This window comes from Berkeleyomyces rouxiae (assembly GCF_048999995.1).
Source record: "Berkeleyomyces rouxiae strain 22BRR77 chromosome Unknown BrBRR77_ptg000001l, whole genome shotgun sequence".
Taxonomy (NCBI): Eukaryota; Fungi; Ascomycota; class Sordariomycetes; order Microascales; family Ceratocystidaceae; genus Berkeleyomyces; species Berkeleyomyces rouxiae.
The window spans coordinates 3798042-3823188 of record NW_027396491.1 but is presented as its reverse complement, the minus strand read 5'-3'; the positions used below and the strand labels follow the sequence as shown (position 1 = coordinate 3823188).

At 53.7% G+C, this 25147-nt stretch overlaps 7 protein-coding genes across 7 annotated transcripts; 1 reads left to right on the top strand and 6 right to left on the bottom strand.

Moving 5' to 3' along the window:
- Positions 1-78: 78 nt before the first annotated feature.
- Positions 79-1956, bottom strand: BROUX77_001077 (uncharacterized protein; the record flags this gene model as incomplete). Its single annotated transcript, XM_073745466.1, has 8 exons — positions 79-383; positions 442-520; positions 619-975; positions 1049-1148; positions 1339-1382; positions 1461-1590; positions 1672-1719; positions 1901-1956. 8 exons carry the CDS (start codon positions 1954-1956, stop codon positions 79-81), a joined length of 1119 nt encoding a protein of 372 aa, XP_073609312.1.
- Positions 1957-4041: 2085 nt separating this feature from the next.
- On the bottom strand, positions 4042-4712 carry BROUX77_001076 (uncharacterized protein; the record flags this gene model as incomplete). The annotated part of the gene is made up of 3 exons (XM_073745465.1): positions 4042-4348; positions 4485-4578; positions 4637-4712. 3 exons carry the CDS (start codon positions 4710-4712, stop codon positions 4042-4044), a joined length of 477 nt encoding a protein of 158 aa, XP_073609311.1.
- A 1226-nt stretch (positions 4713-5938) lies between these two features.
- On the top strand, positions 5939-12011 carry BROUX77_001075 (uncharacterized protein; the record flags this gene model as incomplete). Its single annotated transcript, XM_073745464.1, has 2 exons — positions 5939-6856; positions 6975-12011. The coding sequence occupies 2 exons, from the start codon at positions 5939-5941 to the stop codon at positions 12009-12011; spliced, it is 5955 nt and encodes a 1984-aa protein (XP_073609310.1).
- A 558-nt stretch (positions 12012-12569) lies between these two features.
- On the bottom strand, positions 12570-13818 carry BROUX77_001074 (uncharacterized protein; the record flags this gene model as incomplete). The annotated part of the gene is made up of 2 exons (XM_073745463.1): positions 12570-13420; positions 13623-13818. 2 exons carry the CDS (start codon positions 13816-13818, stop codon positions 12570-12572), a joined length of 1047 nt encoding a protein of 348 aa, XP_073609309.1.
- A 1002-nt stretch (positions 13819-14820) lies between these two features.
- BROUX77_001073 (uncharacterized protein) lies at positions 14821-16546 on the bottom strand (the record flags this gene model as incomplete). Its single annotated transcript, XM_073745462.1, has 4 exons — positions 14821-16221; positions 16275-16312; positions 16380-16413; positions 16478-16546. The coding sequence occupies 4 exons, from the start codon at positions 16544-16546 to the stop codon at positions 14821-14823; spliced, it is 1542 nt and encodes a 513-aa protein (XP_073609308.1).
- Positions 16547-17667: 1121 nt separating this feature from the next.
- On the bottom strand, positions 17668-20881 carry BROUX77_001072 (uncharacterized protein; the record flags this gene model as incomplete). The annotated part of the gene is made up of 3 exons (XM_073745461.1): positions 17668-18879; positions 18964-20539; positions 20604-20881. The coding sequence occupies 3 exons, from the start codon at positions 20879-20881 to the stop codon at positions 17668-17670; spliced, it is 3066 nt and encodes a 1021-aa protein (XP_073609307.1).
- A 2050-nt stretch (positions 20882-22931) lies between these two features.
- BROUX77_001071 (uncharacterized protein) lies at positions 22932-24619 on the bottom strand (the record flags this gene model as incomplete). Its single annotated transcript, XM_073745460.1, has 3 exons — positions 22932-23082; positions 23151-24367; positions 24446-24619. 3 exons carry the CDS (start codon positions 24617-24619, stop codon positions 22932-22934), a joined length of 1542 nt encoding a protein of 513 aa, XP_073609306.1.
- Between the last annotated feature and the right edge of the window lie 528 nt (positions 24620-25147).

Genomic DNA, 25147 nt, shown 5'->3' with positions numbered 1-25147 from the left:
TCTTGAGCTGGCCCATTTGGTCCTCCATGTGGTGCGAGTAGGCGATTTGTTCGATTTGTTCATCTTTAGGGGGGTGTTTTAAGCCATATAGGCATTCGGGTTAATGTACTGGTCCATGGGGTCCTGACCCTGCTGCTCGTCATAGTTCTCACCATTTTCTTCGGCTTGTGTGCGGTTGTGGAAAGACAAAATGTCGTCGTACATCTTGACTTTCCAAATTTCGGCTGACGCATTGATGCCGTCTTCAAAGTCGAAGGGGCGCGGCGCTTGCGGCTCGTCTTCGGGATCGTGGTACAGCTCGAGGTAGGGATGCTGCAGAGCATCGGTGGCGGTCAAGCGCTGACGAGGATCGAAGACGAGGAACTTTTCCAGCAGGTCGATGGCTAATATTGGGTGTTAGTAAAGAAAACCGGAGTGTAAGACTCGGGGAAGTATTCTTACCCTCGGGAGTGGCAGTGGGGAACTTGGTTTTGAAGGACACGGGCTCATGTGCCGGCAGAGACTGCACGAATTTGAGGGTCTGTAGAGATAGAACGGAGCAGACACGGGCAAGAAATTAGTCATGTGCCTCAATTGTTGAGTTTATCGCAGAGTAGTTGGGTTCCTGAGTTTACTCACGTTCTCGCTAGTGATACCGCCAATGATGTACTCAGGCGGGTTGCCAATAAGCTCGGTGATGATGGAGAACTGGTTCACATGGTCCTTTCCAGGGAACAAGGGCGATCCGGTAATCATTTCAGCCAATATGCAGCCCACACTCCAGATGTCGACAGCAACGTCGTACTTTTGCCACGACAGCATGATTTCAGGAGCGCGGTAGTAGCGAGTTGCAACATAGCCGGTCATGAGCGGGTCCTGGATGCGGGCCAGGCCGAAGTCGCAGATTTTGAGATCGCAGTTTTCATTGATCAGGATGTTGCTGGGCTTGAGATCGCGGTGGATGATGCCGGCGGAATGCACAAACTTGAGGGCGCGCTGTATGGTAGACAGAAAAGTTTCTTGTTAGAGGCCATAGGCACGCCAAAGCCAGAGGGGTGATCAAGCGCACCAGAATTTGATAGGTGAAGTAGACAATGAAGTGAGGCTCGAGCGGGCGAGTGGTGAGCAGGCGGTGTAGATCGGTTCCCAGCAGTTCAGTGACAAAGTATCTAGGCGGGGTTGTTAGCACCAAACCCGCGGGATATGATGGATGTGGGGGTTCGCGGTTGATTGGGCTGACGGCTCATAGTAAAAGGCCAGCCATATTTGGGGTCGGGCTAGGCTAATGCCGGCTGGACTGGGCCGGTATCTAGCGGGGAGGGCATCGGGTAGATGAGCGACAAGGTAAAAAAAGCTTACATGTCCTCGTTAGGCGACACGAAAATATCACTGAGGCTGATGACCTGAAGAGAGGGAAGCGCGACAAGGTTAGAACATATGTGGGTTTGTCGGATCGGAAGGCAGGAGCAGGAGATGCTTACGTTCTCGTGGCGCAGGTTCATCAGAAGCTTGAGTTCACGATAGGTGCGCTTAGCCAGGACGTCGGTCTTGAAAGGTTTGACTATCTTCTTGATGGCAACGCTCTGGTTGAGCAGCTGGTCTCGGGCAGAGCTGCGGAGGGAGGCCGGACGATTGGTTAGCAGCGGAGCTCGAATCACAATCACACTGCAAGTTGGGGGAGTGGGGGCGTACCAGACCAGGCCAAAGGCACCCATGCCGACGGGTTGCACGTCAGTGTATCTGGAGGGTTGGGGATGATGTCAGCTATACAGCGCGCGCGAGACGGAGGTGCCGGTTTCAAGAGTCGGAGATGGGGATGCGGTGGTATCCGGTGGTTAACGGGACCCGAGAGCCGGGCGGCGGCTGTCTGTATGGTGAACAGTTGGGCGACGCGGTGCCACGGCGAGGTTCAGCAACGCACCTGGACGTGATGTCGAACATGGTGCCAAAGATTTCTGTGCGCACGAACTCGGCCATTTTGGAGACGGTGTTGCGGATGTGGTTGTGGTTGTGGTTGTGGTTGTGGTTGTGGTTGTGGTGGAGGACAAAGAGCAGGGCAGGCAGCAAAGAAGATTTGAAGACCCAGAGGCTAGGCGGCGGGTGAAAATGGCCGAGAAGCGAAAGAAAGTGGAGGGGAGATGGAAGGAAATCAGCACGCGGGCCGGGCGGGTGGTGAGGTTCAAGGCGGCGAGGGCGTATGTGATGTGGAATGGAATGTAGGGTGGAAAAAGAAAGTCAAGGAGGCAGACGAAAAACGATTAAGTGAAAATAAATGTACGGGAACGGCAACGGGAACGGCAGGCCTGGCTTCGAGGGGTAATAAAAGGCAGCAAACTACTGTGGGGGGGGGGGGGGGGGCAGAAGAGTAAAAGGCGGGGGTGGTGACTTATATGTTTGCAGAGGGTCTAGGAAACTCGACAGCGTGGGCTACAGGCAGAACAGTACATAAGCACGCCTGCAAGGCCTGTAATGGCTTAATCTTTTGGTGACTCCTACCCCAAGACAGGCCCGAAGGACAGTAGCTATACAGCCGCCAAAAAGTGGGGCTCAGCATCACCGCCCAAATATTGATAGCTAGCTAGTTAGTAGCCAACTAACTAACTAGTCATGCAGCTTCGCTTTTTCTTTCAATGCCCAGTTCCAGCCCACCAGACGAACAGACCATAGACCGCCGTCTCGACAATGACCCGGCCGACTTGGCGGCTTGCCCGGTTGTCCACATCAGCGCGCACGCACGTCGACCTGTACATGCTACATACATATGTACACACATACAGTGTGGGAGCCACAATCCACCTGCTCCATACCGCACCGTACCGTCTTGGGCTCCGTGCTTCTGTTCACACCTCCGCCCAAATTGCACCCTGGGCGTCTCTAGCTGCCATCGTCGCCCAGTGTGCTCGTGCACCCGCGAGATAAAGCGACTCTCGCTCCATTCCCAGGCAAAGCGTCCCAGAAACAAACACCCCCAGCCTTCTCTTCTGGCTTTTCTCTCCCTCGCCTAGGGCCAGGTGATGTCATCATGCATAACTCTCTTTTCCTGAATACCACGCACGCTCGCTCTCGTCGATACAGAAGCCTCTCCCTTCTTTCCTTCAGTCTCATCTAGTCCTATTGTGCCCAAGGTGTGACTGACTGCTTGGGCGCCAGACCTCCGTCCGCCTCAGCTAAAACGAAAGAACCCCTCGTGCTGGACGGACTGAATCCCGCGAGCCGTCGGTTCAGGCCCAATTCCGATGTCAATCCCAGCAAGAGTATCCCCGTGCCCTGCTCAGCCCTGCTGCATGCCCTGAAACAGCAGCTTGGTCCGGCTTTTGCCTAGAAACATCCTCGCCGCCCTATTGATCACCAAAGTTCAGCATAAACCTTCAAACCCCGGCACCCCCCTCTCCCAAAAAAAAACAATTCTCCGGAGCCCGCCACCCGCCAGCCAAACCCAGCAAACAAGTCAAACCAGAAACCGTCCATTGGGTCTGATTCGAAAGCGAGCGCAAAGGTGTGGGCGAGCCAACCGCAGTGTTACCTTGGCGGTCTCACCGGCCGAAATGCCAACAAAGGACCCAATTCACATAAACAGCCCAACTCTCCACTCAGCCATATGCCACCGCGGCCAATATCAACGCGTTACACTGACTCTAGCTGGGTGCTTTGATCTGGCTGAGATGACGACACTGCTCCTATTTGAGACATAGTCTCCGTCATGCCGCGCATTTGGCATCGTTGTGCGTATAAATAGGCGTTGATATTTTAGAATCAAGCCTGGCTGGACATGTGATTGTGAAGCGTCAATTCAAGCGTGGTTCATACCACGTGTATAACCCCCACTAGGGTTACAATTGACTGTAGGTGTCACATGTACACACGCATACATGTAGAGCCATACCACCACAAGTGCGTATAGTTAAATGCTTGCCGCTTGCACAAACACATGGCACATGGCACATGGCACATCACTTGGCAAATCGACTGTTGAAAAAGGGGTATATGAAAAAGAGATAGACCAATATATAAGGCGACACAAACACAGAGAAAACACAGAACCCACTCCGCCCGCGCTCTCCACTACATGAGAACGCAGCACGAGTTCTGCTTCTTCGCCTGACTGTAAAACATCTTGCTTTGCGCGCTGAGGCCATCCGATTTGGCCACCAGATCGTCAATCTTCTCGCCGCGCTGCAGCACCGACTCAATCGTCTTGTGGAGGACAATCTTGGTTTCGTCCAGCTCCTTCTGAATCTTCATTATGCTGTCGGCCTCCTCGGGGTTCTGGTACTTGGCGAGGTATTCCTTGAGCTGAGGCATGGATAGCGTGGGCTTGCCGGTTTCCCAAGTGCTCTTGGGGTGGTCAGAGAGGAACTCATCGACGACTCTACAATTCAAGAGAAGTGTTAGCAAAGAGCAGCTAAGTTATTTCTAGCAACGCTTTGGCTCAAGACGTAGCTAAAAGAGTAATTAACCGTATAGCACGAGCAAAGCAGTGCTCTCCAAGGGCAACATTGACGTACTTGCTGAGGATCTGGTGGGCAGCCAGGGCGGGATAGTCATGGTCAGAGATAATGACACCGGCCACGCCCTCGCTGCGAGAGTATACATGGAATGCTGGGCGGCGTTAGCAACCAAAATGCTAGGTGAATGACTGTTTATAACCGTCACTTACTGCTGTCCTGCTCTTCAATATCCTGGCGCTGGCCGGGCTTCGTGCGCTCCGCAACCTTTTGCGCAAAGACGCTCATGAACTCGCCAACTGCAAGAGAGACACAGGCGCGGGGTTAGCATCAAGTTTCTGGCTTCAAGCCCAACTGACATCTGGTATGGAATCGTCTCAGATAGGCATGTTGTCGGCTGAGTAGATGGTCGTGTAGGACGTACAACTAGACAAGACGGGTTAGCTACGTCATAGGCCTAGATAAGGGGCGAAGGCCACATCACATGTTCGAGGAGCCGGGCGATGCGGTCTACCCCGGAGCGCAAGAATACAACAAGCGGGGAATCCGCTCGGCCATATATCGAAGCGAGCAGACAACCAAACATCAAAAACAGGAACTCACCTGGCGCGAGTGAAGCGCGAGAAAGAACTGAGGTCTCTCTCCGCAATTAGCTCGTGAGCAGGCTCACTGGCGTTGCGGATAATCTAGAAATTGAGCGCCGGTGCAGCATGGGTTAGTCGTTGTGCTCGCCCACGAGAAACTCTTGTGCTGAAAGCAGCCACCACAGCCCTCAAGCCGTCGCGGGGCGGACGGACGGGCGGGCGGCGGGTAGGCTCTGACTGGCTGATTGGAGGGGCTTGGGGATCTCCTTACACCGATGTAGAGCAGCTTCATGGTGGATATGTCGTTGGACAGAGCGGGGGAGGGCAGGTAGATGGTGGAGGGCGAAAATAACACAATCGTCTTCGTCCGGATCTGAGAGGAGAAGGAAGAAGAGAAACGATGAGGCGGTTTCGTCCAAAACGCTTGACGAGAAGAGGTGGTGCAAGGCTGCGGCTTTTCGCTTAACCAACTAGTTCTTGGGCTTGTTCAGCGGGGCCTGTCAGCGTTTAGGCCTCTGGGGCGGCCCTAAAATTAGGGCTCTGGCGCAAGTCACAGCGCCCTGTCTCCTCTGTTCTCCGCCCTACTCTCCCCTGTAACGCCCCAAGCCCTCTGTAACCTGATTTCAATTTCCAAGATGCCATTTGGGACGGACAATGTAGCACAAAGTTAGTGTGCTCTCCGCTATACCGTTGCATTCTAAAGGAAGGTAGCTTCTGGATATCCACATCCATCTTTGCATCATAATGGCTCAGCTCAGTGACTCCTTCACTAACATCTTATAAAAGCCAACCACCATCAATTGTCTGTATCAAAAGGGCTCGGATCACAGGCTTGAACTATAACACCAACTCGACACGGGCGATTCTCTTCACCCTTTTTCTAATTTCGACTTGAACAAAAAAGCATTGCTACTTCTGCTATTTACAAAAATGGCTTCACAGAAGCTACTCCAGGCAGAGGCTGAGTGGAAGGCCAAGTGCCAGGCCATGCTTGATGGCATTTCAGCGCTGGGACTACCCTCTTTCGACTCCGAGACTTCCCCTGCCACCAGTTCCCTTGGGGATGACCAGGACTGGGATTCATGGGATGAGAAGGAGCAGGATGTCTGGGACTTCATCCCCGATGACGAAGCTGAAGAGTTCTTCGACATCGAGAACGGCCCAGACAGCGCTGGCGTCGAGGCCTCTGGGTCCAAGGACTTTGGCGTCAAGTGGCTCTCTACCAAGTGCGCCATCATTGCTGCTAAGAATGGGCTCGCTGAGGATGTTTTCCAAAACCAGATTGTCTCTTTACTCTCCACAGGCAACTCCGAAGAGGCCACCCAATCTGGACTGATTGATCTAGTCGGATATGATGACTTTGACTTTATCATTGAGCTGCTGGGGCACCGAGACGACGTTCTTGCTGCCGTCACACAATCTCAGATCGAGCTTGAATCCGGCGGTGCCAGAATTCTGACCAGAGGCGAGCGTGAAGCGGTTTTGCGCGCACAAGATGCCAGACACAAAGCCATGCCTCTGGCTTCTGCTCGGGCCAAGGAAGAAAGATATCCTCATGTCTACAAGTCGTACTACGCCGGCAACACGCTGAGTCACAGCGGCCAACGTTATGCGCTCCCGGTTGGTAGTGAAAGACTGCAGTTTGAAAAGTACGAAGAATACGCTATTCCTGCTGGCCGCAAGGGAACTCTGGGCCCCGGAGAAAAGCTGGTCAAGATCTCAGACATGGATGGCCTGTGTCGTGGCACATTCAAGGGCTACACTACGCTCAACCGAATGCAGAGCTTGGTGTATCCCGTTGCCTACAAGACCAGCGAGAACCTGCTTGTTTGTGCGCCCACCGGTGCGGTAAGTCCATCCTTGTTGAACATTGCTTTCATCCAAACTTATGATAACCGACCATGTCTTGGCAATCTTCTATTGTACAACCATCTTTTCCATGGCGGTATGCTAACCTCGCGTATAGGGTAAAACTGATGCTTCCATGTTAACTGTGCTCCAATGCATTGGCCAATACTGCCACCCAAACCCCATCGAGAATCCCTCAATCACTGACTTTGGTGTTGCGCTTGAAGACTTCAAGATCGTCTATGTCGCGCCCATGAAGGCGCTTGCTGCTGAAGTTACCGAAAAGCTTGGCAAGCGGTTGGCATGGCTGGGAATCAAGTGCCGCGAGTACACGGGAGATATGTCATTGACAAAGGCCGAGATCATCAGCACGCAAATCATTGTCACCACCCCTGAGAAATGGGACGTTGTGACACGCAAGGGCACAGGTGACACTGAGCTTGTTCAAAAAGTTCGACTCTTGATTATAGACGAAGTTCACATGCTCCATGACGAGAGAGGTGCTGTTCTAGAGTCCCTGGTTGCCCGTACTCAGAGACAGGTTGAAAGCACACAGTCCTTGATTCGTATTGTTGGCCTGAGTGCTACTCTCCCCAACTACCTCGATGTTGCGGACTTCCTTCGCGTCAACCGCTGGCGAGGCCTCTTTTACTTTGACCAGTCCTTCCGTCCTGTGCCACTTGAGCAGCACTTCATTGGCGTCAAAGGCAAGTCCGGCTCCATGGAAAGCCGCAACAATTTGGACCAAGTTGCTTTTGACAAAGTCAAGCAAATGCTTGAGCGTGGCCATCAGGTCATGGTGTTTGTGCACTCGCGGCGGGACACTGCCCTCACAGCCAAGATGCTACTACAAAAAGCAACAGAAGAGGACTGCATGGACCTGTTTGACCCTCTTGGACATCCCAAATACGACCAGGCTATGCGAGATCTGAAGCAAACCAAAGCAAGAGACTTGCGCGAATTGATTCCCAAGGGCGTTGGCATACACCACGCTGGTATGGCCCGCGCTGACCGGAACACAATGGAAAGGCTTTTCGGCAGTGGTGTTCTCAAAGTCCTGTGCTGCACAGCCACTCTTGCCTGGGGTGTCAACTTGCCTGCTGCCGCGGTTGTCATCAAGGGCACAAACGTCTACAATGCCCAACTTGGTCGATTTTCTGACCTCGGCATCTTGGATGTGCTGCAGATCTTTGGTCGTGCTGGTCGTCCGCAGTTTGAGGACACTGGTATTGGCATGATTTGCACGACTGGCGACAGACTCGACCATTACCTGCGCGCTGTCACGGAACAGCAGCCGATTGAGAGTAGATTCTCGGCCAAGCTAGTGGACAACCTGAACGCGGAAATCTCCCTCGGCACCGTGACCAACATTTCCGAAGCGGTGCAGTGGATCGGCTACTCGTACTTGTTTGTGCGCATGCAACGCAGCTTCCAGACATACAACATCGAATGGAGCGAGATGCGCGACGACCCCCAGCTGGTCCAGCACCGACGCAAGATGGCCATCGAAGCAGCCAAGACCCTCCAGAAATGCCAGATGGTTGTATTCAACGAGACCACAGAAGACCTTCGCATCAAGGATCTTGGACGCATTGCTAGTCAGTACTACATTGGCCACACCACCATCCACGGCTTCAACGGAGTCATGCGCGAACACGCCTCCGAAAGCGACATGCTCGACATGATGAGCAGGAGTGGCGAGTTTGACAATGTCCAGTCTCGCGACAGCGAAAGCAAGGAGCTCAGCCAGATGAACACGGAAATGATTCCGTATCAGGTCAAAAAGGGCATGGACACGCCGCAGGCCAAAACCAACATCCTGCTTCAAGCCTACATCTCCCGTTACCAACCAGAGGACTTTGCCTTGACCAACGATCTCAACTACATTGCGCAGCAGTCTGGCCGTATCTGCAGAGCCCTCTTCATGATTGCATTGAATCGGCGCTGGGGCAAACTATGCCTTGTGCTGCTGACCCTCGCCAAGTCCATCGAGCGTCGCATTTGGTCGTACAAGCATCCCCTGCACCAATTCGAGTTTCCGATCCCTGTTCTCCGGGCATTACAAGCCAAACGCTCCATTTCAATGCAGATGCTGCGGGAGATGGACTCCAAGGAACTGGGCAGCATGGTACACAACGAAGGAGTGGGCAAGAAGCTTTCAAAGACTCTCAGTCATTTTCCCATTCTGGAGGTTGAGGCTGAGATTGCGCCTCTAAACCGTGACGTCCTGCGAGTCAAACTCAAATTGGTGCCCAACTTTACATGGAATGATCACACGCACGGGACCTCCGAGTCGTTCTACATCTGGGTTGAGAATTCGGAAACGGCCATGATCTACCACCACGAATACTTTATTATTAGCCGTAGAAAGCTATACGACGACCATGAGCTCAACTTTACCATCCCACTGGCCGATCCCCTGCCGACACAGATTTATGTGCGCGCAGTGTCAGACCGCTGGCTGGGTGCCGAAACCGTGACTCCCGTCTCGTTTCAGCATCTAATCCGGCCCGACACAGAAAGTGTTTGGACCGACTTGCTCAATCTGCAGCCTCTCTCAATCAAGGCCCTCCAGAACCCGCCTGTGGAAGAAATCTACCGCCAGCGCTTTGAGTATTTCAATCCCATGCAGACCCAGGTGTTCCACACTCTGTACCACACCCCAGCAAACGTTCTTCTGGGCTCGCCTACCGGCAGTGGCAAAACCGTCGCCGCAGAGCTGGCCATGTGGTGGGCTTTCAAGACGCGCCCGGGATCAAAGGTCGTCTACATTGCGCCCATGAAGGCCCTGGTTCGTGAGAGAATCAAGGATTGGGGTAGTCGCCTCGGCGAACCTCTAGGGCTGAAACTCGTCGAGTTGACGGGTGATAACACGCCAGACACGCGCACCATCAATGACGCGGACGTCATCATCACCACGCCCGAAAAGTGGGATGGTATCTCGCGTAGCTGGCAGACCAGAGGCTACGTCAAAAAGGTTAGCCTAGTCATCATTGACGAGATCCATCTGCTGGCCGGAGACCGCGGCCCCATTCTGGAGATTATCGTGTCGCGCATGAACTACATTGGCTCGTCGACCAACAACCCTGTGCGTCTGCTGGGCATGTCGACAGCCTGTGCCAACGCGACCGATCTAGCCAACTGGCTAGGCGTGAAGGAAGGCGGCCTGTTCAACTTCAAACCGTCAGTCCGTCCCGTGCCGCTGGAAATGTACATTGACGGCTTCCCAGAGGTTCGTGGATTCTGCCCCTTTATGCAGTCAATGAACCGGCCAACTTTCCGGGCCATCAAGAACCACAGCCCCGAAAAGCCAGTCATTGTGTTTGTCGCGTCGCGTCGCCAGACGCGCTTGACGGCAAAGGATCTAATCAACTTTTGCGGCATGGAGGAAAACCCTCGCCGCTTCCTGCGCATGAGCGAGGAGGACTTGCAACTGAATCTTGCGCGGGTCAAGGACGATGCTTTGAAGGAGGCCGTCAGCTTTGGAATCGGCCTGCATCACGCTGGTCTTGTGGAGGGCGACCGACAGATTGCCGAAGAGTTGTTCCTGCACAACAAGATCCAGATCTTGATCGCGACCTCGACACTCGCCTGGGGTGTGAACTTGCCTGCTCATCTGGTCGTCGTCAAGGGAACACAGTTCTTTGATGCCAAGATTGAAGCCTACAAAGACATGGATCTCACCGACGTCCTCCAGATGCTTGGGCGTGCTGGGCGGCCACAGTTTGACAACTCGGGAGTAGCCCGCATCTTCACGCAGGACTCAAAAAAGGACTTTTACAAACACTTTTTGCACACGGGCTTCCCCGTCGAGTCCTCGCTGCATACCGTGCTGGACAACCACTTGTGCGCTGAGGTCTCGGCTGAGACCATCCAGAGCAAACAGGACGCACTTGACTATCTGACGTGGACCTTTTTCTTCCGCCGACTGCACAAGAACCCGACGTACTACGGCCTCCAAATCGATGTCGAGGACCACAGCAACGAATCGGCCCAGCACGCAGCCAACAACTACATGATTGAAATGGTCAACAAGTCGCTGCGCGAGCTCGAAGCCAGTCAGTGCGTTGAGACCTTTGCCAACGGCGACGTCGAGCCGACGCCGCTCGGCAAAATCATGTCATACTACTACCTCTCGCACCTGACCATCCGCTACCTGGTCAAGCACGCGCGGCGCGGCGGCCAACTCGCCGATGCGCTGGCATGGATGAGCCACGCCGCCGAGTACGACGAGCTGCCCGTCCGCCACAACGAGGAGCTCATCAACGCCGAGCTCTCGCGCAACCTGCCGCTCAGCGCCGCCGACTACGAGGGCGCCAAGCCGCTGTGGGACCCGCACGTCAAGGCCTTTTTGCTGCTGCAGGCCCACATGTCGCGCATCGACCTGCCCATCACCGACTACGTCGGCGACCAGACCAGCGTGCTCGACCAGGCCATCCGCATCATCCAGGCCAGCATCGACGTGCTGACCGAGCAGGGCATCCTGTCCAGCTGTCTGGCCATGATCCAGCTGATGCAGTGCATCAAGTCCGCAGCCTGGCCGACGGACGCGCGCGTCGCCATCCTCCCGGGCGTGCCGGACCCCAGCAACGACACCGCTAGTACCACGCTCGCCGCCGTCGCCGCCGCCAGCGCCGCCGGAACTCTCGACGCACTCGCCAAGAAGCTCGGCGTCCGCGCCGCCGCCATCCCCGCGTTCTCGCGCGCCGCCGCCGCCCTACCGCACATCACCGTCGCCGTCGACACCGCCACGACGTCGGCCGTGACCGTGTCCCTGCGCCGGCTCAACGCGCTCACAGCCACCGACGCGCGCATCTACGCGCCGCGCTTCCCCAAGCCGCAGACCGAGGGCTGGTTCGTCGTGCTGTGCGATGCCGACCGCGACGAAATCATTGCCGTCAAGCGCGCGGGCTGGAACCCGCCGGCCGATGCCCAGCAGCAGCCGGATAAGAAGGGCAAGAATAAGAGCAATGCCAACACCAACAAAAACAAGCCCGTGCTCAGGAGCGGCACAAAACCCCGCCCCACCCGCGTCGTCCTCAAGATGCCCCCGTCGGCGCAGGGCCTCCGGCTGCAGGTGCGTGTGGTTAGCGACGCGTACATTGGCATCGAGCAAAGCGTCGATGTTGAGATTCCACGTGCGCCTGCACCATAGGGCTTCGATAAGAAGCAGGGCAAGGGTGTGGCTATAGGGGGAGAGAGTTCCTAGGTTGCCAACGGGGTGAGCTATATATGTGCTTGAAAGCTCACAAAAGTTACATGAGATGAAAATGAAATAGACGTTGAGATTAAATCATGGTGTAGCAAAAGCAAATGACTACACACACAAAGGACATTAACAGCCAAACACAAAAAAACAAAAGTGACACCATCGCTAGCTAGAACCATATGTAAAGCGTGAAATCGCACCTGAAAAATAAGCAGACCAAAAAACCAAGAAACACAGCAAATGCTGGCTATAGGTAGAAAGAGTAAGGGTAAATGCATGAAAAAACAAAATATCGCAACAGAAGAAAGACTGCCAGAGTCTGCGAGGGGGCAGAAGGGGATATCTCAGGAGGAGGAAAAAAAAAAACCGACAAAATCACAAAATCACAAAAACAGCCTAACAAGAAAATGCGCTGGCCAAGATAGGTGCAAGGGTAGTAGAGCGCGCCCAGAGACAAAAGCAGTGCAAACAGCAGCAGTTTGGTGAGGTGACACAAGCTGCAACTCAACAGCATCGCGACTGGCGTCCCCCTGGATTATGCGCCGTGCTATCGCTAATATCTACCAAGCCGCTCCCGTTGCCGTAGGACGAAAAAATCCAGCTGCGCCGGTCACGGCCGACACGGAAGCTCCCGCCACTGCTCATGTCGCCTGAAAAAGTGGTAGCGCCTTCTCCGCTACCCCCACTAATACCACTAGCCCCGCTGCCATGGGCATAATGAGCACCAGAGCCACCTCCGCTCGCGTCGAAGTAGCTCCCGTCCATACCAGACTCGTAGCCAGGCATCCCCGGAGCAGCAGTGGCAGTAAGAAGTGCGCGGCGCATTTTGTGGTTTTGGCTGACAAGCTTGCGGGCCACGACACGGAAGACTTCTTCAACTCCCTCTCCTGTCTCGGCAGAAACTTCGTGGCAAGCATCCCAGCCAGCTTCCTGTCCCCAAAATCCAGAGCTACGTTTAGAGCTAGGACTACGCGGCTCGGCGCTGGGGGCGGTACTTGCTGACATCCACAGACTACTCATATGGGCGTGGGCTTGTGATTGCATCGAAGTGGAATAATTGGGACCGGCAGCCGATGCCGGTGGAGTAGATGCTTGGTCAGGGTTTAGATTCTCGGCGACATAAGCAATACATCGCTCAAAGGGAACTTCGCGTGCAGAGGGATCGCGAGCCACAAGATCGGCCTTTGTACCAACAACATGAAGTATCACTTCTTCTGGGAGATTCTGGCGCAGTTCGGTGAGCCAAAGACCCATATCAACAAAGGACTGAGCATCAGTAATGGAGTAGCACAAAATGCAAGCATCTGCGCCTCGGTAGTACAGTCGAGAAATGGAGCGGAAACGTTCCTGGCCGGCTTTGTCAGGGGCGATAGGAGTTAGTATTGAGGACTCATTCCTGGAGTAGGAATGGGGGGTAAGAAGAAACGAGGGATGGATGTCGCTATGAAAGATAAACAGGGCAAAAAGACAACAGAACACGAAGAAAATATACGAAAGACTTGCGAGGGCGTCTGCACTAGACTGGCGCAAGCGCATCTGGCTGCTCAATTCACTCACCCGTATCCCACAGCTGTAATCGCACAACAGTGTCGCTATCGGTATCGACCACGCGCTTGGTCAGGAAGTTGGCGCCCACAGTGGACGTCGTCTGTTCGGGGCTGAAAACGCCTTTGCAGTAGCGAGTCAGCAGCGACGTCTTCCCCACGCCCTGAGCGCCCAACACAACGATTTTGGCTTCCAGCGAGGAGCCCATGGGGGGAAGAAGAAGCGGGGCGTGGATGGAGAGTCGTTGAAGGTGGGGATGCGGCTTCGGCGGGGTTCAAGCGCGGGTATATGTGGTGCGAGCAGAGTATATGTATTTCGAAGCTTGGGGCAGGCCAAGCAAAGAAGGGCAAAGCAAAAGTCGGACAAGCAAAGATGTCGATGTTGGTGTGGCGGGAAGTTCTTGCAGGTGGCGCTTGGGGGCTTGGAAATGATCGAAGCCGGGGGAGATGAGGACTCGTCGGGAGGGTAGGAAGCACAAAAAATGCGCTCGACTCGGGGCAGGTGATTTGGATTGTCGCAGATTTCCAAGTGACGTTGGAAGAGGGGCTGCGCGGCGAGGGTTTTACTGCCGGGCGACAGCAAGGGAAAAAAAAAGGAAAGAAGAAAGAAAACAAGCAGAAGAGAGAAAATGGGTGAGAACAAGGACAAGATATGCGCAAACAGGCAGCCAATAGTCGAAAGGAAGGAGATGCTCAAAGAAGAAGGAAGTGAAAATTCTCGTTTTGAACAATGCAGTTGCCAAACAGAAAAAAACAGAGGACGATGCGATGCGATGAAAGGAAGGGAAAAAAAGATGAGTCCAGAGCCCACCCAGAAAAAAAAAAGAAAAACAGGCAAAAATTCTGAAAAAATAGGAAGAAAAGGTCGTCATTTACTGCAGGGCGGACAAGATTGAGTCTTTGGTAACTAGCCAAAATCTGCATCAAAGACTACAATCCAAGCTAGATTTCAATTTTGTGTGCCAACTATAGTTAGTCAACTATTAGTTAACCTATTTAATCACCTCCCCAACCCCGACTTGGCGTATCAAATCTTTAAATCATTTACGTCATCGGGAGTTGTCGGTCAACGAAAGCAACATGACGTTTGTTTGTTTGGTCATTGTGTTTTTATAACCCTATAGTTGCGCATCTTATAAAACCCTAATATGTATCCATTATTATGTCGTCATTGACACATACCAGAAACTCAATTCATTCCGACCGGTTGTTCAAAGTTTGGACTTGGGCGGTGTCTGCTCCATTTGCGGCGGCAATTCAAGTGGCTGATATGCGCCAGAAGACAAGTTATCCGTTGCCACAGACGAATGCGACGTCAGACTGCGCACATCGACCATGTCAGGAGTTAACTGATCAACCGTATTGGCGCCAATTAAGCGCATGTTCATCTCCATCTCGTCGCGTAGCAGTGCCATGGCCTTGTCAACACCGGGCTGTCCATATGCTGACATGGCGTACAAGAAGGGCCTGCCAATGCCAACACCCGTCGCACCTAGGCAGAGTGCCTTCATGACGTCGGTACCACGCCGGATACCGCCGTCAATAAACACCTCGAACATGCGACCGTTGCGGTCGCGTCCTCCTACAATGCCGCGCCGCCGCAGCACCGGCATTGTTTCAGCTAGAACCTCAATGGCAGATCGGGAGAACTCAAGCTGGCGACCACCATGGTTACTCAACACGACTCCCTGAAGGCCGGCCTCATAAGCAAGTACTGCGTCCTCGACGCGCTGCACGCCCTTGATGATGATAGGCATTGAAGTGATGCTCTTGAACCAAGGAATATCTTTCCAGCTTAGCGCCGGGTCAATAAAGCTGCTGATGGCTCGAGCAGCACCCTGAGATGTGTCACTCTCCATGCCTTCGTCAGCCTGAACTTTGGCGCCGGCGTCGGTGAACTTGGTCCGCATGTCCTTCTCGCGACGGCCAAGCTGCGGCGCATCGACCGTGATGAAGAGGCCCTTGCATCCGCGCTTTTCCGCATGCTGTACGATACGGCGAGTGATTTCTTTGTTGGTGTTGACATATAGCTGTAGCCACTGAACCTGTGCCTGGTCTCCAGAGCTTGCGGCATCAACTATCTCGTCAAAAGAGCAGCTGGCCAGAGTAGGAATCATCTGAACAACACCATATTTGCCCGTAGCTCGCGTCAAAACCACTTCTCCCTCGGGGTGGCCTAGTTTCCCAAGAGCTGTGGCAGTGACATAAAACGGCATTTTGACAGGAGAGCCCAGCATCGAGGTGCTGATGTCAACTTTGGCTACATCAACCAGGATCTTGGGGCGGAACCAGATGCGATGGAAGGCGGCGTGGTTTTCGCGCATCGTAATCTCGTCATCCGCAGCAGATGAGTAATATGCCCAGGCCTCGCGCTTCATGACCCTTCTTGCTACGGCCTCAAAGTCTAGAAGATTGTAGCATTGGTTGAGTGGCGGTTGGGCTGCAATTGCAGCCTGGCGGATCTTTTCCCGTGCAATTTCAGCATCAGTGAGAAGACTGCTGGTGTCAACAGTGGTCATGTCGACGGGGCCAAGATGCTTGTCTTTGGGCAAATAGCGGTCGAGTGTATCAGGAGGATGGATAGGGTCAAACTCTTCCGAAGCATCGCGCCCCTATCACGGCATTAGTACAACCATAGATAAGAGAGGAATGGGCGGCTACGTACCGCATACTTTAGAATGATCTTCTTGCCCCCAGGGTGATCTATACAGCCGGCATTAGCATGTAATACCTAACACACCGTGTCTGTGCTCCCCACACGCGAACCCACCTGGTAGAAAGTCGGTCACATCATAAGCTTTGCCCTACACAAACATGTTAGAACGGCTGAACGAGTAACACGCTAGAAGCCGGGCTTGGAGGACTTGCATGAATCACAACCCAGCACGAGTCGGCCGTGTTGTGCTTTGCGACTTCAAGGCCCGAAAGCTTGGTCATTGTGAGAGTTGGCAGCGTCGAGATGACGTCAAGCAGAGAAGCGGTGAGAAGGAGACAAAGAAAAAGAGAGTTCCAAGTTCAGGTTGGAGTTGAAGAAGAGGTGCGAGTCAGTTGTAGTACTTTGAAAATTAAGGCGAATAAATATGAAGCAGCGAGAGAAAAGATGAAAATAAAGTTGGAGAAGACATGCCTTCCTTTGTTTCTTTTTCCCTCTCTCTGTTCTTGGAGGCTCCCTTTCTATAACTACCTCCTTCCGGCAAAACTTACGGGAATAATAGACACAGGTACCAAGGTACTCCCTCTCCAGGACGCATCGTACGAGACCGCTTCTCTGCTGTGTTCTCCAGACATGCACTGGGCTTGCCTCTCTTTCTACACCGGTGATAAGCTCTCTTTCGCAAGCCCGAAAGTATCATACTGATAGTTAACTAACTAGTTAGTTAATCATTCTGTCTTTCTTCACCAGCCAACAATCCCGTCGCCGTGCTTCCCGCTTCTAGTCCGCTCGCCGCTCGCCGCTCTACCTACCAAAGACAAGTCGTTAGCCGTAAACCTCCACCCCTACCTCGGCGCAACGGCAAGAAATCAAATCATCTGTTCTGTCAGTCTCTCGTTTTCATTCGTCTTCCCAATTCAGCCACCAACACGCAAGCTTGAACTTTTGGCAAGGAGCGCCCCCCCATATTCTCAAGTCCAACCCTGCCAAGCCCCGACCGTATCCCGCCCGCCCATTCAACCAGTCAGAATGCGCTAATTTACAAGAACTTGTATCAAGACTTTAGATCCTCCTGGAAACTTGGAAGCTTAGAAGCTTGGGGCGGTTAAGCTTAAGAGCACGTATTAGTGTCACACTGAGATACCTTGGTAATGTATTGCACAACCAACTGTCAGGCAAATCCACTAGACAAAGGAGCCCGAGATGGTCAAAAGAGCTATTTAATAATATCCGCTACCTCGGCATACTGCCCGCTTTACAAGAAACAAAGGGTCTTCATTTCCCTGCATGTCCTGATCTTATGACTTGCATTGGAGCATCACCCCACTCAACACCTTCACAGACTGGCCTACACTCGATCGCCGTGCCATTTCTTCCCTTGATGACCTGTATCCCATCTGCAATCTCACTTCCACGCCCGCAATCCCGACCATGGATCTTGCTGACCGGCTTGAGAAGTCGGCGGTGCCGGGTAATCCTGGGCGCCATAGTGGATTGTCTGCTGTGGGCCAATGGGCGGCGGGCCGGGCGGGGGCGGCGGGAGCGTATATCCATGGGGCGGAACGCCCTGTGAAGGCGGCCTGTTCATCTGCTGGCCCATCTGCTGTTGCTGTTGCTGCTGCTGCTGGGGTTGCGCTACCTGCTGCGCCTGGGGTTGTTGCGAGTACGCGCCGCCATAGGCATTAGAAAATGTGGATTGGTTAGGTGGCGGCGATGCTGGGCCGCGCATAAATGACGTCTGTGTAGCGGGAGGAGAGGCCGGGCCACGGATACCAAAGGACGATTGCGTTGGTGGTGGCGATGTGGGTCCTGGGTTGAGCCCGTAAAAAGCCGGATCGTATGTTGTAGGATGATTGAAGCCTGCGGGAGCACCGGATTGCGGGGACTGCATTCCGCCTTGTTGGCTGGCCAAGCTGGGGTTCCCATAAGTAGAGCTTTGGTGAGATATTTGGTTGGGTGGCGGCGAGGTAGGAAGCCCATGGGCCTGGCCGTGGCCATACTGGTATCCATCATAGCGAGGGGCTTGGCCAGATGAAAAGAGCGCCGGGGGTCTTCGAGAGCCAGCGCCCAGGACGGCATCATGATCGGCCGGGCTTGATACTGAAGTCTGGGGCTGGTCCATCGACATTCTACTCATCAACTGGCGCATGCGCTCCTGCTCCAACTCGGCCTGGGGCGCCTTATTGCGGTTTGCTGTAATGCGATCAAGCAGTTGGGAGCCTTCTGTTCTCCGGTTGTTGACAAAGGCATCAACGTTCTTGCGCAAACTCTCAACCGTATCTTTCATTTCCGAATACCAGGTCTTAGCTCTTTGCAGGCCGGACTCGAGATCCAAAAACTCCTCGTAGGCGCGCTTGTACTTTGTTACAACAGTAGACTGTTGGCGTTGAACAGACTCCCATTTAGTTTGCTCGGAGCGAACGCGCTTGTCTTGCAGCAGCGCATTAAAGGTCACGGTCAGTTCTTTGAGCATTGCAGCCTGCTTGTGATACGCCTGGAGCAATCTGTTCTGGTATGAACGGAATTTTTCGAGCTCCGACTGGAAGAGCTGGCTCTCGTAGTTGGAGATGCTCTTCTTATTGAGGATCAGAATTTGAGAGATATCGTCATTGTGGGCCTGCGTTTGACGAGGTGTATGTTAGCGAAAGTTCCGGCATATAGCCAAGCCAGCCATTTTTACGGCATGTGATCATCAACTTGCCTTTTCCTTGAGATCCTTCATGATCTGATTCCGTTCGCGCTTCAACAGATTTAATTTCTTCAAGATGTCTTCCACCTTTGTAATTTGGTCGTGGACACTGAGCGAGCCGTCATCGAAATCCGCATCCAGCAAGTTTTGCTCCTTTGCAGGGCTGCTGATGGTGCCTGCGGCCTTGGCTTTGGCCAATGCCGCTGCAAAGAGGCCATCCGTATCACCATTTTCTGAGGCTTTGCGCATCTCCTCAAACTCGGCTTCGTTTTGGCGCAGCTTGGTCGCAAGGTGATTGTCGGTACGCGAAGCATCTTCAAGGGCCTCCCTATAGCCTCGAATGTCATTGCGAAGGGTGGTGGTAAGAGAAGAACTTGGTTGTTGGGTCCACTCAGCATCGTACTTTGATCGCATTTTTTCGCAGACACTGGCCTCAGTATCAAGATCTTTCTTGCAGTTATCCAGCGTCGATATTATGGCTGCTTTTTGCGCATGCAGTACTTCGAAAATGCTGCTTGGATTCTCATGACCAGCAACATCACCACACCAAGTTCTAAAGTCGTCGTCAGGCCTCAGTTCACGGTCCATGCCACCCTTTAGCACTTGTAATGACCCAGGTAGCCGCAGGTAGTCGAGGCTGGCTGCCATCTCGGTGTTGGCAATGTCGACGCGTTCCTGTTCAGCACGAACCAGCTTTGCCTTTTCCTCGTCGTACAGACTGGCGGACTCGGTTACTGCCATGGGCACGATCTTGGCGAAAAGGTCGGGGCCGGTGATGCGCTGGATATCTTGGCCGGCGTAAAGTTCAGTGACAGGAATAGGTTTGGCGGCTGGCAGCTTCGGAATTGGGGCTAGGCTCGCTTCGGCAGGAACGGCTTGGTGGTAGATGAAATCGTTGTCTTTAGAAAACTCCTTGAGTTTTTCCTGGATGGCAGCCAACTGTCTCTTGGTCATGTCCTGGAGAGTTGAGCCACAATCGGCGGGTAGATTGGAGTTGGATGGTGTCGTGTTGGGAAAGGAAACAGCCGTTTTATTTGCTTCCTTGGCCATACGCTCTGCCACTTGAAGACGGCCAACAGCAACGCCATGGTGGTTTGCATCGTCATCAGCAAGCGATTGGTAGTATTGGCTCATGGCAGCAAGAAGATTGGCCTTGACCTGGACTAGCATCTGCCAGATCTTTTCAAACACTGCCTTGTTGACGTTTTCTTGCACGCCTTCAATGGCTTGAGAATATAGGTAGGAAGCCTGACTACACAGCTTTGCAAGCAGGCCATTTTTCTTCTCGTCGCGAATCTGACGCTCTAGGAAGACCTCGGTAGCCTGAGCTAGCATGATGGCAATCAAAGTCTTGACGGTATCGCGGCTCAAATCGACGGACGGGGCATGCAGAAAGTTTTCATTGATATAGGTGAACATGCCGGCGGCTGCTTGGAACGAATGATATGACATTTTGAGGCCGGACTCCTCGGAGCGGTTCTGACTGGCGGCATGGCATGAAAGCACGGCGGAGATGTTGAAGATGATGGAAGCCTTTTCAAAAGCAAGAGAGTACTGTGATGTTGACTTGTGTGTGAATGCGTCAAACCTGTGGATTGGCAAATGGTGTTAACGCCAGCAAAGAAGAAAAGCGTGTTGTCATTTACACTCACCATGTAAAGGATATTTTGATGTGCTGCTCGTCAACGGGAAACCTCAGATCAAGCAATTCAAGTTGACCGTAGTAGCGGTAGAGAATGTCGCGGCCTGCAGTGCTGTCCTTTCCGGCGCCCCGTATGTCCTGGCGCAGGCGATTTAAGGCGGCACATTCTTCGGCATAGCGCTCGGGGTCATCGCCGTAGGTATCGCGAATGTAGTCTTTAAGAGGGACAACCCAGTCGATTTCGCTGGTGGCCTTGAGCGGCGCCGAAATCATGGGCGACTGAGGCATGGTGAGAGGCGGTGGCGGAGCAGAGCGACGAGCTGAAGAGGCGTGTCGGGACTCTATCGGGATTGAGATGCGGCATATAGCACAATAGGTTTATTATCGCGGCTAATCGGATATGGGCCGGCGGGCAGCTCTGGAGGGATTCAGGTGCGCGTATGTGGATCGGGTGATGTCAAAGCTGCCAAGTCCTTCTGATGAGAGACAAACAGATTGCATGCGGGGTCGGTCGGGGTCGAGGGCAGATCCAGAGCAAGGATGAGCAGTAAAAAGCTAAGCGCAGCAAGCAAGAGGTGATGGCGATGGCGATGGTGATGGCGGTGTTTTGATGCTGGCGGGGTGGTCGAGAGTTCAGCAAGCTTGGCTGAACAGAGGAAGCGGAGCCAGCTCGTGGAGCTTAGATCCCAAAGAGAGAGAAGAGGGGTCAGCGTAGAATTGATGATGGTCCGACGGAGAGCGCAGGATCGAATGGCAGGCAAACAAGGACACGGCGCTGCACTTGTAGGACTGGCAATGGCAAGATCAAAGGGCGGGCCACGGAGAAGAGACGACGTGGATGGATGCACAGGTCAGGCCCAAAGAGGGGTGGTCCGGGGCGAACTTGGCCTGTCGCCGAGGACGAGGGGGGCGGGGAATTGGATTGGAGCAGTTGTTCAATTGCAACAGTGGCTCAGCTCTGGCATCACGAGCCACGCGAAATCAAGGGGAGCCTGCGGCGGCGGCGGCGGGCAGCAGGTGCGGGAGGGCGAGTGAGGGGGGATGATGCCGGGAGATGGATACACGGCGGAGGGAGAATGGCTGCGGGGAAAAATTAAATTCAGAGCGGCAATGGAGGGCTCGGCGAGGAAGGAAAGCCAGACCAGACGGTGTTGTTGCTGCCGAGACTAAGACTGAGACTGAGACAGAGCGCTGTTGCGCACTGTACAATAAGCCCTGTCTCTAGCAGGTTACAGTGGCAGGCAGCCCTGGGAGCCAGCTGTAGCACTGTGCATACGAGTCTATTTCAGCACTGTACTGTCCGGTCTTTCGTCATCGTCGAATATGGAATATGAGACCCAGTCTGGTTGATTGATGCTATTAACTAATGTTGCTCTGATAACTGTCTCTCGTCGAGTCCTTTCCACCACATGTGCCCCATCTCGATCTCTGAGACCCCGTCGGCGCTTGTCTGGTCGTTTCTTTTCTCCCCAGAGCTAACTATCTACTTGACTATGTGATGTGATAGTTCATCTTGCGACATTCGCCATCCCACCTCCCTCCGATGGTGCATGAAGAATTTCCATGATTCCAAGGCAGCTTGCATTCGCTGTGAAATGTAACGACGCTCTGCTCGCCGGCCAATGCAGACCTTGCCTTCCTGCTCCATTTCTGCCGGGCCTTTCTACCCGCCCAACTCACCTCTATCAGCATGCAAGCCTGCATCTCTAACCTGCCATTGGTCCACCAGGCCCCCGTGGTGTTCTCTCCCCGATCAAGCCTGCAGGCCCCCTGGTCGCGCTACTGGCGAGAACTGGAAGTCTTCTGGCCAAACATTGACCCTCACCTGCCCGCTAAGCTTGTTTTCCCGCTCGTTAGCCGCCGCCAGCCATTTGCTTTAACCTCTTGCAGCTGATTCTTCTGTCGCCTTTCGCCAGTGACATGATCTCGGGCCTATACATTGCATCTGGCGATACACAAACATAGACTAGACTTGACGTCTAATAATTGACTAGTTTTCTATTTTAATTTTGTCAAGCTAAATGTTGGTACAGCACAACCGACTTGGACGATGGCCATGCCCATGCTACAAAGCCGGCTGAGAAGGGAAGGGTAAAAAGAGTGAGATATGTTACAGTATAGCGGCAGCTTCGCCAAGGACAGCTATGCGCAAAGCATCGTGACTATCCAAAAGAAAAGTTGCGCCAAAAAAAAGAGGGGTGAGCTTATGCGTGAAAATAAAATGGACGCATTGCGTGCAAACGTGAATGTGCGAGCGTGTGTATCATGAGCAAAGATAAAAAAGACTACAATGAGCGGAGAAATACAAGAGGGACAGTGCTGTCGTAAAGAAGTTTGTTTAGCTTGAGTCCTTCTTGTTCTTGTCGTCGTCATTCTTGTCTGATGCCTTGTCCTCGGCATCTTTCTCCGCCCGGTGCGCTGCGTTCTTAGTCAGTGTGTGCCAGAGCGACTTGATAAAGCCTTCGTTCTTGTGGGAACCTTCCATGGAACTAGTAGGTGGTTGAGGGTTAGTAGAGACGCTCGAGTCGTGCTTGAAGCAAGGGGTAGGGAAACTCACCCAGCGTTCGTCCCGGACATGTTCATGATTCGCTTAGCGGAAGAGTCGTTCATCTCATCCGCCAGGAGCTCCAGAATAGCCCGCTGGTTTGATGTCAAGTACTTGGGCAACCCAACCTTGAACTCCACCCGCATATCTCCCTTGCCACGACCGTTGATGCGGGGCATACCGAGTCCGGTGAGAGTCAGCTTGTCGCCCGTGTTAGTGCCGGTTGCCACGCGGACACTGACATTGCCATCCAGCGTCGGAACCGCCACTTCACCACCAAGCGCAGCCGTCGTGAGGGGGATAGACGCCGTGTAGAGGATATCCGATCCAGCACGAGTGAAGCGCGAGTCCGGCGCCACACGGACAAAGACATACAGGTCACCGCGCTTGGTGCGAACCCCTTCTTGCACTTGTCCTGTTGCTGGCGCATCGCCGGCGCCGTCAATGCGTAGTCGCATGCCATCGTCAACGCCGGCGGGGATGTCTACCGTGATAGTCTTGCGCGTGCGTACCACGCCGTAGCCGTCGCAAGGGCGGCATTCGAAGCCGCGTGGGTACGACTGGCCCGATCCTTGGCAGGTCGTGCAGGTAGTGGCAATCTGGAAGCCACCGGGAATGTTGCGTACAACTTGGCCAGCACCGTGGCATGTCGGGCAGGTTGAGCGCTTGACACCACTCTTAACACCGCGGCCATCACATGACGTGCAGCTAGTAGTGGGCGTAATATTGATCTTTTTGCTGACACCCTGCGCAGCTTCTTGGAAAGAGATGGTAGCCTGAACCTCAATATTCTCACCCACAATAATCCCAGGATAGTCAGAGCCACGACCACCTCCGGCGCCTCCAAAGGGGCCGCGGCCGCCGGTAAATGCCGAGAATATGTCTTCGAACCCAAAGCCTCCGCCAAAGCCGCCTCCCTGGAAGCCGTGGAAGGGGTTGCCGCCAGCAGCGCCAGGATGAGGGCCACCAGGACTGCCATTGGCATCAAAGGCACCGGCACCAAACTGGTCAAATTGCTTGCGCTTGTCGGTATCCGAGAGTATTTCGTAGGCTGCCTGGATCTCGCCAAACTTGTCTTTGGCGCCAGCCTCTTTGTTTGTATCTGGGTGGTACTTTTTGGCCAGGCCGTAGTACGCCTTTTTGATTTCGCCGGCGGTTGCTGACTTGCTGACGCCGAGGGTTTGATACGGATCTTTCATGGCAAGCTGGCTGGAGGTCGCATGGAATTTCTGTATAAAGCCGCAGCAATTAGCATTCTTGTTTAATTGAGCTTAGTACGGGTAGTTGGAAGAGAAGCTAATACATACCCTTACGCTGGATGTCATAGTCCCTGCGCCAGAGTTTGCTGACGGCCGAGACGGCCCGTGAAAGCCGCGGGCCTGCGACGTGCACCCATTCTGAAGTTGCCGGGAGGAGACTTTAGCGCTGTGCGTGAGTAGGCGCCGGGACACGCCCGACTTGAATATGGCGCTGGAGCTCATGGTGTTTGAGTGAGTGGTGGTCTAGAGAGGCGTGCTGGATATCGGGACAAAAAACCCCACCACTGCAGGTTTGTAAGCAAGTATAGTCGAAAAGAGCTGAGATATGCAGTTTGTAGAAGAGTAGAGATTTGTCTCGCAATTGAACAGAAAAAAATCAAAGTGCCCCAAGCAAGCAAAAAAAAGGATGCCTTGGAGCAAGCAAGAAAGAGAACTCCGGGAACAAGGCGAAGGCTACCAGGACGAGACGGACAGTGAACGTGCCAGGCGCAGTTTTCGCAGATGTTCGGTGAGTTTCGATGATGCTCTTCAATCAATCGTGATGACCAAAACTTTTTCCCGCCTTGCCTCATTGAGCCGCCCTGGGGACTGCCCTGTCTTTTGGCAGCTGCCAGCAGCTGTAGGCTACCTTGAAGCCCCTCTGTCGCCCACTTCATGATTAAAAATATGACAAGGGCAAAAAGAGCAGCCGTAGGAGGTCAGTGTGCTTGCAGATAAGTGGGGCGCAGCTGTTGCTTCTGGCCGCGCCTG